Here is a 14,798-nt window from a genome sequence, read left to right as displayed (position 1 = left end):
TTGTGATTTGTGGTGAGAGTAGGGAGCAGGTTGAGAAGAGCCTGGAGAGGTGGAGATATGCGCTGGAGAGAAGGGGAATAAAACTCAGTAGGAGTAAGACAGAATACATGTGTGTGAATGAGAGGGAGGGCAGTGGAGTTGTGCGGTTGCAGGGAGAAGAGCTGGAGAAGGTGGAGGAGTTCAGGTACCTGGGGTCAACAGTGCAAAGTAATGGTGAGTGTGTTAGAGAAGTGAAGAAAAGAGTGCAGGCAGGGTGGAGCGGGTGGAGAAGAGTGATAGCAGGAGTGATTTGTGATAGTAGGGTATCTGCAAAAATGAAAGGGAAAGTTTATAGGACTGTGGTGAGACCTGCGATGTTGTATGGATTAGAGACAGTGGCATTGAGTAAAAGACAGGAGGTGGAGCTGGAGGTAGCAGAGCTGAAGATGTTGAGGTTTTCGTTGGGAGTGACGAGGATGGACAGGATTAGAAATGAGTTTATTAGAGGGACAGCGCATGTAGGATGTTTTGGTGACAAGGTGAGGGAGGCGAGATTGAGATGGTTTGGACATGTGCAGAGGAGGGACATGAATTATATTGGTAGAAGAATGCTGAGGATGGAGCCACCAGGTAGGAGGAAAAGAGGAAGGCCAAGGAGGAGGTTTATGGATGTGGTGAGGGAAGACATGCAGGTAGTGGGTGTAAAAGAGGCAGATGTAGAGGACAGGGTGTATTGGAGACAGATGAGCCGCTGTGGCGACCCCTAATGGGAGCAGCCAAAAGAAGAAGAAGAAGAAGAATTGTATTTGTAAAGTGCTTGTATAATAGACATTGCATTGTCCCAGAGCAGCTTTACAGCATTAAATAGATTATAAATATAAATATATGAATTAATCCTTATAATTTTAACTCTAATGAGCAAGCCAGTGGTGACAGTGGCAAGAAAAGAAGTGGCCCTAAAATGGTATAAAGAAGACACATTTAAAGAAACCAGACTCAGAAAGCAAGTTCATGGATCTTTAAAATGTTAATGTGGGACCACAAGTGGATTTACAATTGAAGAGAACTTCATCTAAAAGTATGGCATCACTTAGGCTGATCTGTAAAAAAAAGTGAAGGACTGTTTTAAAGTTCCTCATTATCCAGATGTCACAATCAGGAGTTAATTGTGGAAGTAACTTGACCCTATGGATAAACTTATCCAAGTGTCTGGTTGCTTAAAGAAAGAGTGTATTAAACTTTGAAGGGTACCATGAGCATCGGTACAACCAAAAATTATAATTTTTTTTATCCAAACAGACACTGCAACATTCAAGAAAGAGAAACAAATTAACCCCCAAGGTCAAACAACTTTTGGACAGGCATTAAAAGGCATACTGAAATTTGCAGGTTACCAAGTCGAGAATTTCAATAGAAATGCAGTGTGTTATCAGTTTAAGCTACAGTAGCTCGTATGTTGGATCGGACCAGCCTTCGCTCCCTACGTGCATCAATGAACCCTATCCGCCCATAACCCTGTCGCCGGTTCACCACTGTTTCTTCCTTGGACCACTTTAGATAGATACTGACCACTGCAGAGCTCAAGAGCTGCAGTTTTGGACATGCTCTGACCAAGTCTTCTAGCAATCACAATTTGCCCCTTACTCAAATCCTTACACTTACCGTATTTTCCGGACTATAAGCCGCTACTTTTTTCCCACGTTTTGTACCCTGCGAAGCGGCTTATTTATGAATTTTGGGAATTTTTTAAATTTTTTAAATTTATGAATTTTTCCTGGGTTTTTCCCGGTTTTACAAACTTCAAGCCAAAAAACGAAACCCCATAACATTAGACCAATGAAATTTCCGAACGGAAACGAAAAAAACGCACCTCACCGGTGTTCTGAGCTGCACGGCATCGGGAGAAATACGTTTTTTTTTCAAACGCATGACGATGCCAAAAGATAAACTCCCGAGAGATATAGTTGTGAAAGGAAGGAGGAAGACAGTGAACAATGACTTTCTTGGTCGGCTACTGTTTAGATACAAGTCGTTGTAGCGCGTTGAGTCTGGGTGAAGGGAGAGCTCGCTAACTCCAGTTGCAACAGAAATCATATAAGCACAGACAGGTTTCCAAAACCCGTGCTTTTTTATTTTTCTTGGCAAAAGCGTTACGGGTTAGTCAAAGAAACTTAGAAATAAGCATCAGAAAATAATAAGGACATATTCCTCGGTCTTGCACACATGAAGTAATAGCGGAAAAATGCGGCGGCAGCCTATTCCCAAAATACCGCTATGCTCCAAAAGGAACACCGTTACACCGTGTAACAGTCACTGTCTTTCGTTAAAGCCTGTGTAAAGTTCATTAGTTTCAATGTAGACAAATCTTTGTCAAATTCAGTGGGTGCGGCTTATATATGCGCTTTATAGTCCGGAAATTACGGTACCCATTTTTCCTCCATAATATATCACACTCACTAACAGCTGCCATGATAAAGAGATAATTAGTGTTATTCACTTCACTGGTCATAATTTTATGTCATAATGTTACGCCTGATTGGTGTATATGTGTGGACATACATCAGGGGTGCCCAATGTTTTCCACAAAGGGCCGATGTTGGTGCGTTAATACATTAAGAACGTTTAATAGTTTGGGGTTGATTAGGAGCAGGGAAGGTTGGAAACTGGTCGAAAGAAAAACTAGACCACTATGTCAAACCTTCAATACTACAACTCCATGCAATTCTGTCTGGACTGCAGCTAATAGAAACTAACTTCATCATACACAAGGCAGAGATCCGAAGCATACATCTAAGCTCAGTCAACTGGTGACTGAACTGGATCATAAGGTCAGAAAGGAATATCCGACTAGCATAGAACACATTTGCTAATTTCATAAGAGGCATGGCAAAGTATTTTAGCTGATTGGATTGAGAAACTAAGCTTTTATTCTGTGCTGGTATTGTGAAAATGACTTGTGGAAGACCTGGAAAGTTCAGAGTCTGGTTGCTTCATATAGACAGAATAATTTTGGCGCATTTCGAAATATATATTATTATAATCTCTCATAAAACGTTCCAATTGACACTGTACATTAGCTAAAGCATGCTTCCTTTCTGATCATCTAACAGGTGCAGTCATTGAGAAATGAATGAATGAATGCTCTCGCAATGCCCTGTTTTTAAACTGGGGCTCATTATAATTGAGCAAAGAAAAGTCACACTTTCCTGGAAAATGCAGGGATGACAGTCCTTCAGACATATATAGGCATGTCAGTATGTTTCAGTAGATCACACCTTTAAATTTCTACGTAGGTAACATGACATTAAATAAATATAATTTAAAGCAAGTCTTGAAGGACCACATTTCCCAGCTCTTGGTTACTGTTTCAAAGGTCATGATCATTAGCATTAAGGTCACGAGTTTGATCAGCACTGTATCATAGCTATGTACATGTATAAGTGAAAAAAAGTCTTTTAACTATTTCTTCCATTTTGATAAAAGTATCATGAGCTGTATTTTATTTAGCTTGGCACGTGACACACTTGAGCAGTAAGTGCAGCAAGACAATAACTCACACGAGAGACTGGACGAGAGTGGCAGCGTATTAAACGGCATACTGTATACACTCCCCATTCTGAATTCCACCCACACATGCTACGTATTGCTCAGTCAAGACCCGATATAAATATTTTCTCCCGAATGCCAAAGCTGCTCCACTTTAGGACCCATGCGTCATGTGGAAATCCAAGTAGTCCATTAAATGCATTACAACTGTACAGCAACTCAGTGAATAAAAGACCCTTCTATAGATTTACGTTCCCGTAGCTGCTGCTAATTACACGAAGGTGTGAAGGGAGATCAGAAATATGTCTCTGATCTCGTTAAACTCATTCAGAGATGAATAGTTATTACTCTATTTGTCTATTGGATGTAAATAAAAGTGGTGAATTTCTTTGTAACTGTGTATGAATTTATTTTTATCTGTGTATAAAATGATTAATGAATTTGTTTAATAGTTAAAGGGTCCAGTTATCTTTTTAAACGATACTAAATGACACCAAATGAGCATTTTGTAGTACTTTGAAGTATATAAATGCTGCTTCATATGCAAATCCTATTTGACTTTTATTAACTGTATTTTTTATGTTGTAAATTCGGATTTTTGGAATCATTCATTGTTTTTTTCATATTTTTCCATGTGTTCTTTTTTTTTTTTGACATTAAACTCATTTCACTGTCATACTATATATGGGTGTGTATGTGAGAAATACAATTTCATTTTATTGTGAAATCTATGAAGATTATGGATCTAAATACCGAACGAAATAGCTTAAAAACTGTGATGCCTTCTAGCAAAAACATTATCAATATGTACTTAGGTTCTTAAATGCAAGACTAATGGGAGTGTCATTTGGACCTATAAAATTTCCAAAAATCCTAGATTTTATAAATAAATTGTATTAGTGTGGCCAAACTGTGGCAGTCGTTTGACTAAACTATGACCTTTATATACTAGAAATGTGCATAGAATACTCAAACACAATTCAGGTGCACTATATAGTCAGAGGTTTGTAGACACCTGATCATAAAATTGTGTTTTTTTGAACATTCATTCATCCATCCATTCATTTTCTCCCGCTTATCCGTAATTCGGGTCGCGGGGGCAGCAGTCTAAGCAGGCCCCCGCCTTCGACTGCTGCCCAATCCTCACAGCACCGTCCCTTACGGTCCCTCCTGCAGGTGGTGAGCCCACGGGAAGGCGGCCCCACGTCACTTGATATTTCCCTCGTAAGGGACCCCCGGAGCATAGAGGGTTAAGGGCCTTGCTCAAGGGCCCAAGAGTGGCAGCTTGGCGATACCGGGGCTTGAACCCCAGACCTTCCGATCGGCAACCCAGCGCCTTAACCGCTGGAGCCACCACTCCCCCTCATTGTTTGAACATCTCAATCAATATTTAGTCCACATTTGCTGCTATAATAAACTCCACTTTTTGAAAATGTTCTGCTAGCTTTTGGAATGTGCTCGTTGAGATTTGCATTCATTCAACCACAAGGGAGTTAGTATACTAAGAAATACTATAAGTCAGATACTGATGCAGGGTGAGGAGGCCTGGGGATCAGTCAGCATTCCACTTTATACCAAAGACATTCATTAGGATTAAGGTCAGATGGTGGTGGAGGTCATTTAAGATCTTCCGCTCCATCCCATGTAAACAATATCTTTACAGAGCTGGCCTTGTGCACAGGGGCATTGTCATGCTGGAACAGATTTGGTTCTCCTAGTTGAGTTGAAGAGAAAATCCAAAAGATACTGCATTCTTAGACATTCTATAGAATTGTGTGCCTCTGACTTTGTGGTAACAGTTTGGGGAAGAACCTCATATGGCTTGAAAACCAGGTGTTTCACTATTTTTTCATATTGTGTATATGCTATATGTAGAATACAGCAGAAATTTGTTATTGGGAAAAAAAAAGGTTTTGAAGAGGTATGTTATTTTGCAAATACAGCCGTTCTTTTCTCTGCCTTGTTCTCCGGATTAGTAAATATTCAATGTGTACTGTAATTACAGAACTTGCATTGGTTGCCAGATTTTTAGGAACATGTGTTTGAATTGTAACTGATAAAGGCACACAAAACGGTTACAAGAAAGCTGCAGCATTTTAATATATATTTTTGTCATTTTCTTTAGGACATCTGTTCTTTATATAAAAACATCTGCGCAGGAGAACAGTTTAATTGCTTTGGGGAAATACTTCTTTATTCATTCATGCAGGAATGTGTCATATTAAATATGTCCTTTCCTTTTTCATAGATGCTAAACAATCAACTTTTGAAAAAACTAAACATTAATATTAAGCAGAAGAAACACCCTTTATAGACCTGATAGACCAGGGGTCATTAACATGGTGCCTGCGGGCACCAGGTCGCCCTCAAGGACCACACGAGTCCCCCGCGGGCCTCACCTCACCGTAGCGCCACTTACCAGTATTTTTTTTAAAATCTGTCACAGAAAGTCATTTAGTTGAACATATACAAAGCAGAGACTTGAGGAGAAGTACGAACCGGAGCGCGGGTAGAATCCGTACTGCGGGTAGTCCAGGGATGATCGGCAATGTAAACCGTTAAAGGCAAACCTATCTTGAGCGCTTCCTTCAAAGCGGAGCATGGAGCATGAAGCATGGAAGTACAGAAAATACTAGTGGTAGGAAGTCCGGTACATCTCTCAAGGCAACGAGTAGATCCTACAGTGAATAATGTGAAATCGGGAACTTATAATGGAGAAAGGTAATAAGGAACAGGTGTAGGTGATTAAAACAGAGAGAGTCTGAGTGAGAGTTAGAGCCTTGGAGGGAGGCGTGGCTGGTGGTTCCCTGACAGAATCAATCTTGCATTGGTGTGAATTTAAAAATGACAATATTAAAATATAGATGACTAAATATAGATAAATATCATTAATTATTAATCATAACATATAATTAACGGTAAATTGAGCAAATTTGTTTTTTCAGAAGTGTGTATCAAACTGGTAGCCCTTCACATTAATCGGTACCCAACAAGTAGCTCTCAGTTTCAAAAAGGTTGGTGACCCCTGTTATAGACCAAAGTTGCCAACTGACACCGCAAGAATTAATTTCTATTCATTTAAGTTGTTCAGTTAAGTACATTATAGTGTTTTCCTTCATGAACCGAAGATTTTTGTTGGTCACTATTACAGCTAATGATCTTCGTCCTGCTTAATCATCTTGCCAGATATTAATATGAATTATCTTCATTTACAATGAGCTTTAACGCTATGAGTAAATGTGCCTTGTAGTTGTACATTGTACAGTAATAAAAACAGGCACTCTATGATTTAACATAGGGCTTTATTGACCATAACAGACCATTCACGATACTAACGAAAGCAATTTCAATTTTCTAAGAATATGAAATGGGCCTGGTTTTATAAATGACAGCACTGACAGCACACTCAGTACTATTAATAGGCAAGCTTATACAGTAAAACATGGGTTGCCAGAGCATCAGTAGTCTTGCGTAGACTGCGTGCCAACCAATCCAATTACAGCCCAACACACACACACACACACACACACACACACACACACACACACACACACACACACACACACACACACACACACACACACACACACACACACCAAAACCCACAGACAGATATCATACATCAGATATACTGTATATCTGTGTGTGGGGGTGGGAGTGTGTTGTATGTTGCCTGTAATTGGATTGGTTGGCACCCAGTCTACGGTGTCATGTACCCTGAGTTAACCTACTCCAGGCTCTTCATGACACTGTGTAGGATATACAGTCTAAATGTGGATATGGACAGATGGATAGGGGATAAATGCAGAATGTTTAAAAATTCATAAAAAAAGAAATTTACACAGAGTGTATTTTGGTGTCATGGATAAAGTAAAGACTTTATATACAGTAGGCAGTGGGCCTGGTGTCAATCCGACTGTTAGACTGTCAACTGTTAGATTTGCATTCTGTATCAATTCGATATGTCAGCTATTTGCATGCTATCACTGACAAGACTGCAGCATTAATCATATATTAATATTAAATGTGTACAGCTGCTGCTTGAGCTGCTGCTTGGCCAAAATCTTTTGGGACTGAGGTTAAAAGGACATCTTTCCCTTCCCCAGTGTTTAGAATTTACAATGAGTACTGGGCTTTCTTTTCTCTCGCTACACCTCCTAGAAATACTGGAAAATCCCAAGAAAAACCAAAATAGAGTTTTTGATTCCATAGAATAATATGGATATCCTTTCAGTAAATGGTTCCACTTGGTTATTAATTTTATAAATAACTCTTCCCAGTGGATCGTTGTGGAACCGCTCTTTAAAACATTTATGCCTTTAATTGATTCCCACAAGAAGCAAAACCCTCCATTTATCATAACAATTGTCCTTAATACTTTTTATTAATATCTCTGAATGAATATGAATAAAATATTCAACAAGCCTTGACATGATGCATTATTGAAGAAAATGCTTAGTGCCTCCTAATGACCAGGAAAATAGCAATACCCCTATTATTCTCTACAATTTCCTCTCCATCCATCTCCATAATATCAGGACCTGTTATTAGTATTCCAGTGGCATGGCTTTTCCTTGTAAGTGAATAAGAGACATGTGTTCATTATAGATCTACTATAATCAGCTCACATCTTACCTTTTGTGACCCTGTTAAGAGGAATTATATCATAAGAGTATATTATCCTCCCACACTTTCGCAGCAATGACACAGAAGAGCTATTTTTGGTTCCTTATAATAACTTTTTAGTAAATGGTTTTTTAAAAGATCCCTCATTTACTACATGTTATAAAGATCACACAACTACCGTATTTTTCGGACTATAAGCCGCTACTTTTTTCCTACATTTTTAACCCCGTGGTTTAAACAACGAAGCGGCTTATTTATGAATTTTTCCTGGGTTTTTCCTGGTTTCACAAACTTTAAGCCAAAAAACTGAACCCCATAACATTAGACCAATGAAATTTCCAAACGGAAACGAAAAAACGCACCTCACGCAACGCACGACGATGCCAAAAGATAAACTCCCGAGAGAAATAGTTGTGAAAGGAAGGAGGAAGACAGTGAACAATGACTTTCTTGGTCGGCTACTGTTTAGATACAAGCCGTTGTAGCGCGTTGAGTCTGGGTGAAGGGAGAGCTCGCTAACTCCAGTTGCAACAGAAATCTTATAAGCACAGACAGGATTCCAAAACTCGTGCTTTTTTATTTTTCTTGGCAACAGCGTTACGGGTTAGTCAAAGAAAATTAGAAATGAGCATCAGAAAATAATAAGGACATATTCCTCGGTCTTGCACACATGGCTTATAGACAGGTGCGGCTTATTTATGTTTAAAATAAAAATCTTTGTCAAATTCAGTGGGTGCGGCTTATATATGCGATTTATATGCGCTTTATAGTCCGGAAATTACGGTAGATGCAAGTGTAGTAAAAAGAGTCTTTATTGATCCAAGCAATTAAATCCATAACGATCCAAAAACGTAGTTAGAACCCAGCAGAAGTTTTGTAATGAGTGAACTGAATCCAAGAGGCAAACCAGGTGCAAAAACAGCGACAGAATATTTCTGAGATATCAATCATGAAATTGCAGAGTTGGCAAGTGTGTGTGGTTTCGGAGTTGTAGGTCAGGGCTGCCATATTTGAAACCCTCACAGATTGTTGTATCTGGAGTCTCCAACTGGCTGTGATGTGACTACAAAAAGCTCTTCCCAAAATTTCTCACTAATGATTTTTTTTCTGACCCCCCCAACTGATTCTACCAAGTAGCAAAATGAATATCATTGAAGAATTTAAATAAAATCCAGCTATAACCATCTTCTCTTTATCCATCTATCAATTACTGCCTGATAGTAGCATTTCAGAGGCATGGCTTTTCACAGTAATTAAATAGGAGGAATGATTACTTGAGATCTTCTTTGAATAATTCACATCTTAGCTTTACCCTGTTAAGATAAATATTTTTCATAAGAGTATATTGTCCTTCCGAGCTACCTATGGAACGCTATGAAAATGAGTGCACTGATTGTTCGTGACACTTGTATATGTATTACTTGAGTTCCTCTTCAGCATTTGGGTCAACGACAGCAGGCAGCATTTTCAATTCTTCTAATGCACATCTAATATGAGCACCACTTGACAGTTTAGTGACCCGGATTACTGTATATTACAGCAAACACTTATTACAGAAGAACCACTTGATCAGACTGGCTGTAATAAACAAAATCTGACAGAATTTTCAGGATTAAAATATACAAAATGATTAAAGAAATATGTACATTTAACAGCAAAACAATCTGGCAAAATTACATTCCCGTCCATGGACAAAACAGACTTTTAAAGGATGGATATTCATAAAGATTTTGTAAAATGCTAATTGCAAAATGGAAAAGAAAATCAATCTTTATTTGCACTGTCTCCAACCAGGGTTGTTGCTGTATCCTGTTTTCTTGGAGGAAAAGGTTGCACATATGTCAAATAACATTCTCATTGATCACCTCCAAGCACCATTCTGCAATAAAATGTATAGTTTGTACATTTATAAGTTGGCTAGAGATATGCTGAGTTACTGATTGTAAAACATTGCATAAATTGTGAAGTAAATTACCATTTAAACCACAAAGATGGCTTCAAATTAGATGCATACACATACTTTCCTTATGGAGTATAACAAGATTATATATACACTGTATATGTAAAAAAAAAAAAGGTTTAGGTTTAGGTTTTCAGTTTAACATTGTACATTGAATTTCTTTCACAATAACATGCTGATATAAAAGGTTTGGCAAAAGTAAACCCTTCCAGGAAAGAACAAAAAAAGGGGCCTGTTCATTTACCTCAAGTTTAATTACATCTTGTGGTAAACTGAGGCAACATTTTTCACTCATAAAATGTTGGGTTTCCTACAAGAAAAAAGAACCTATAAATGTTTGACCCCAGATCTTCAGTACTTTGGGGCTGTTTCGCATCAACGAGTAGAAGCGCTCATATGAAGATCCAATCCAATGAAAATCCATACACTTAACATGTCAAGTCAAGTTTATTTTTATAGCGCTTTTCACAACAGACTATGGTGACTATGGTGACTGTGCTGAGGAAAAACTCCATTAGATGTTATGAGGAAAAAACCTTGAGAGGAACCAGACTCAAAACGGGAACCCATCCTCATTTGGGTGACATCAAGAGTGTGATTATAGTCTTTAAACAATGCAGAACACTGGAGAGTGAGAACTAACATAAGCACTGGAGTGTAAGATTATAAGTAATGTCCTTTCTACAGCCTTATACAGTCATTTAAATTTGTGGAGCAAGTCATTAAATAGCTCAACATTTCAGATCATCATAGATCCAACACCAGTTTCTCCATGCCAGAACCTTTACACAAAGAGGTCCAATGTCCAAACTCCACATGAAGTGGGATCCAAATGGCGCTGGGACGTCTCTAGATGGTAACATAACATATTGGTGATCTCAGTCTAAAACCTCAACCTCAACTTTAAACATGTGGTCTGAAGAGAGGGCAAAAACCTAAGTATCCAAAAGTCTCTTTAATGACCTTAATCTTTTAGACACAACAGTACTGAAAAGGTGCTAATGAAGTAAACATGTCACATATGCAGAAAAAAAATGTTGCATTAAAACTTATTGCAATAGTGTCTCAATATGTTTTAGATCAAAACCTTACTGATTGTATTTTATTGCTTTTATTGCTCCAAAAAAAAAGAAATTAAGCCCTCAGGTGACAAATATAAAACACTACACATTTTTATATAGTTATTTTCAAATACACCCGCCCTACTTCATCATCAGCATTAATAGAATAATCACTAAGCCAGGTATTACTAATGAACTGCAGAAGATTAGTTAAACATAAAGAACAGTTTCGTAAGTTCATAAGGAAACCATGCTAAGAAAAAAGGACATCATCCATGGCCTCAGAAATGTAATTATTGCAGCTCATCAATCCGTGAAAGGTTATAAGGCCATCTCCAACCAGTTTGAAATTCACCCTTCTGCAGTGAGACAGATTGCTTGAAAAAATGGGGAGCCTTCAAGAAAGTTGCAAAAACCATATCAGAAGTAAGCTTAAGCTTATCATGGTGTCCTCAAAAATGATCAAGGCTTTTTATGGAAGAAAGAAAGCAGGAAGTAGAATCAAATGACTTGTCATGACCACCATGTGTGAAGACGCAATCTTGTTGAAGATGAAATCTTGACATGATATGTGAAAATCAATAAACCAGCCTAGCTGTATGGTTTATCTGCAATATTTATTCATGAAACATTCTGTCAGGCTCAGGTACTTTATTTGGGATCATTGGTCAGGACTTGGAGGGTTACATGTCTGAAAGGTGATTCCATAGAAAAAACTATTGGAAATTCTGTCCTGCAATATATCTTTTGAATAATGTGTTAAATAGATGGTTTCTGGAGCCCACCATGAAAACATGAGATATGCTGAAACAATCTAGCCACTGGCATGTTCTTGGGATGTGAAAGCCATGTAGACCAAATTATTCACACACACTGTGACCAAGGCTCTGGATTGATTACCATCCCAGTGAAACAAAGTGACATTTTGTTATTGATTGTGACCAATTTGGCTTTTATTCTACAAAAGCCTGAAGAACACAGTTTTAGGGTTACTATTCGACTTCCTGGTGTGGAGATAAAATAAGTCAATGTGTCACAGCAATCTATTTTTACACCTTTCAAATGTGATATTGATGTTGCTTTTTCCATTTCTAGATAGGTTGTAAGGTGACAGTCCTTCTGTTCATCTATTTTCTGGCAACAAACTACTACTGGATCCTTGTTGAAGGCTTGTACCTGCACAGCCTCATCTTCATGGCCTTCCTGTCAGACACAAAGTACCTGTGGGGTTTCACTTTGATCGGATGGGGTGAGTATGAAGCAGGGCATTAATTTTTAGTCAGTCATTCTGTAAGGGTGATTTGTATTGATCTATGAAACCTAAGACAAGAACATAGCCATCTGCTTTTTTTTGCATTTCACCAGAATCCTCTAAAGTGCTTCTAATTATACTCTAATTTCTTTATCCTCTAAGATGGAGATGCAGTCGGAGAGTTGCAATGATGCTGCTTTGCTACAAAAAAAACCATTGTTCTCTGTTTAAGTGCCCTACTGAGTTTTATAGTATATTATAATATTATTATAAGAAAAAGTGCAGAATTCTACAATCTTATTTAGCGCATTTCAAAATGAATCGACCGCCTTAAAATCAGGAATCAATCGCAAGTAAACAGCTCCTGGAACTTCATACATCTCCTATTAATATCACTGTAGTCATGAGATGGTTTAGTGGTACAGCGGAGAGCATCCGCTTTTGGAGCATCAGCATTTGGTTAGTGTCTCTGCAGTTTCTTTTTTCTCCCATTGTTTATATTTGTTTCCTCAGGGCTCTCCTGTTTCCTTGTACCTTCCAATAAAACAGTCTAGTAGGCAGATTGAGGACTGTAGATTTCCCCTGAGTAAGAATGTGTGCACTGTGATCTGTAATGAACTGATTTTCCTTCCAGGGTGTATTCACACCTCTACTGCTGCAACCCAGCCAAGGATCAAATGCTTTTTACAGCTGAATGGATCGAAAAACAAATAACTGAATAATAATACTAATTTGGGGATAGATTAAGTTCAAGCTACTTACTGTGTTAGGAAATTAAAATGCTCTTCAGAAAATGTTTGAGAAAAGAAAAAACTAGCATGGTGGTGCCTCAATGAGCACAAATCTCCACAGGGACAATCGAAAAACATTTTCCCAGATGAGTGGAGGTTAGCATGAGCGCAAATGGGGACTAAATGTGGAATGGGATGTTCAAAAAACACATATGAATCCCTAAATCTCTATCTATCTATTTATCTAACACATCATTAACTTAATAATGAACTTGCAAGTCACTTTTAAGAGATAAACCTATGGTGAAGAAGCTTTGTAATGAACTAAACTTTGGAGATTTTTAAGAAACCCAGTTAAGGCTCCAAACCTCTACACTACAACCGCAACTGTGCCACCTACATCATCTGGAGCAGTTCAGAATCAATATTTGTCTAATAACATGACAAAAACATTACAATTTGAATAAAATACGACCTACCTACCAGAGATGCAGACTCATAATTTGCACCGCTCCTCAGAGGCTGTAATCCAGTGGTACCGCTCGTATTTACTGGTCTGGAAGTGGTGAACAAACCCTTTCTCGTGCTGAGACAAGCTAGCTAGCTTCGGGGTCGGCCGACCTCCTTACGATGTCTAGCTTTTCTTGAAAATGTATTTTTAAGTACGTCCGAGACCAAATCAATTTCTCTTCCTCCGTAGGCATAAAAAAGTCTAACTCTGATGTATTAATATGTGCAGAGCCACATACGTGTTTTGCCAGTCGAACTCGGCTGTAGCAGTTTGCCTCTGACCGACCAATCAGAGGACGGAAAAATGCTGATGCTAGCTGCCCTGTGAGGAGAATTTGAAATCTGATTGTTAAAGAAACAGACTAATTTCTAACAAAGACTAAGGTATGAAGGCCAGCAGTACTGACTTTGAAATCTAACATCCACATACATGTACTGGAAGCACTGCAGCCAAGAGACACGCTATGAAATGAAGAGAATAAACTGTTGGGAATAAATGAATACAATTTCATCGAACAAATATTAGAATTTAGGTTGTAAATGTAGGTCATTGCTTCTGATAGTGTTTAGACCAGCAGAGAAGGCTTTTCTGGCCCTGACTAGCCACAACCGATTAGCATACAATAAACATTTTACCATAAAAAAAAAGTGCTGATGTTGATGATCTTGTACAAAAAAAACAAACTTTGTCTAGTCCAGATGGAAGCAGTGGGAAAGATGAGGAAGTGAACAATTTGAGCTTCGGTCCTGTAAATTGCCAGATGTTGCTAGCCTTTTTTTTTATGAGAATTACCAGACACTATACAAACAAAAGTTTGTGGACACATGAACATAAGATACTCATGTGCTTTTGGGAAGATGTTCAACTAGATTTTGTAGTGTGTTTGTGGAGATATTTAGCCACAAAGCCATTGGGTGCAGTCAGCATTCCAATAAATTCCAAATGTGTTCTGTAGGGTTGAGTTCAGAGCTCTATAGCAGAGAGCTTCCACTTGAAACCAGGTCAACCATAACTTTATGGAGCTGGCTTTGTGCACAGGGGAACTGTCATTCTGGAATAGGTTTGGGTCTCCTGGTTCAAGAGAAGACTGCATCCAAAGACATCCAGTGCCTCCAACTTGGACAATTTTGAA

The 14,798-nt window shown here is 38.4% G+C and overlaps 1 protein-coding gene across 1 annotated transcript in view; it reads left to right on the top strand.

Moving 5' to 3' along the window:
* Positions 1 to 14,798, top strand: part of pth2ra (parathyroid hormone 2 receptor a) — a 70,136-nt gene that overhangs the window by 28,022 nt on the left and 27,316 nt on the right. The window contains exon 7 of the mRNA XM_083537770.1: positions 12,268 to 12,421. Coding sequence (XP_083393896.1) covers positions 12,268 to 12,421 — 154 coding nt within the window. The remainder of the gene's footprint in view (positions 1 to 12,267; positions 12,422 to 14,798) is intronic.

The sequence above is a fragment of the Silurus aristotelis genome (genome assembly GCF_946808225.1).
Source record: "Silurus aristotelis genome assembly, chromosome: 3".
NCBI classification, from domain to species: domain Eukaryota; kingdom Metazoa; phylum Chordata; class Actinopteri; order Siluriformes; family Siluridae; genus Silurus; species Silurus aristotelis.
This window is presented reverse-complemented; position numbering and strand designations above follow the sequence as displayed.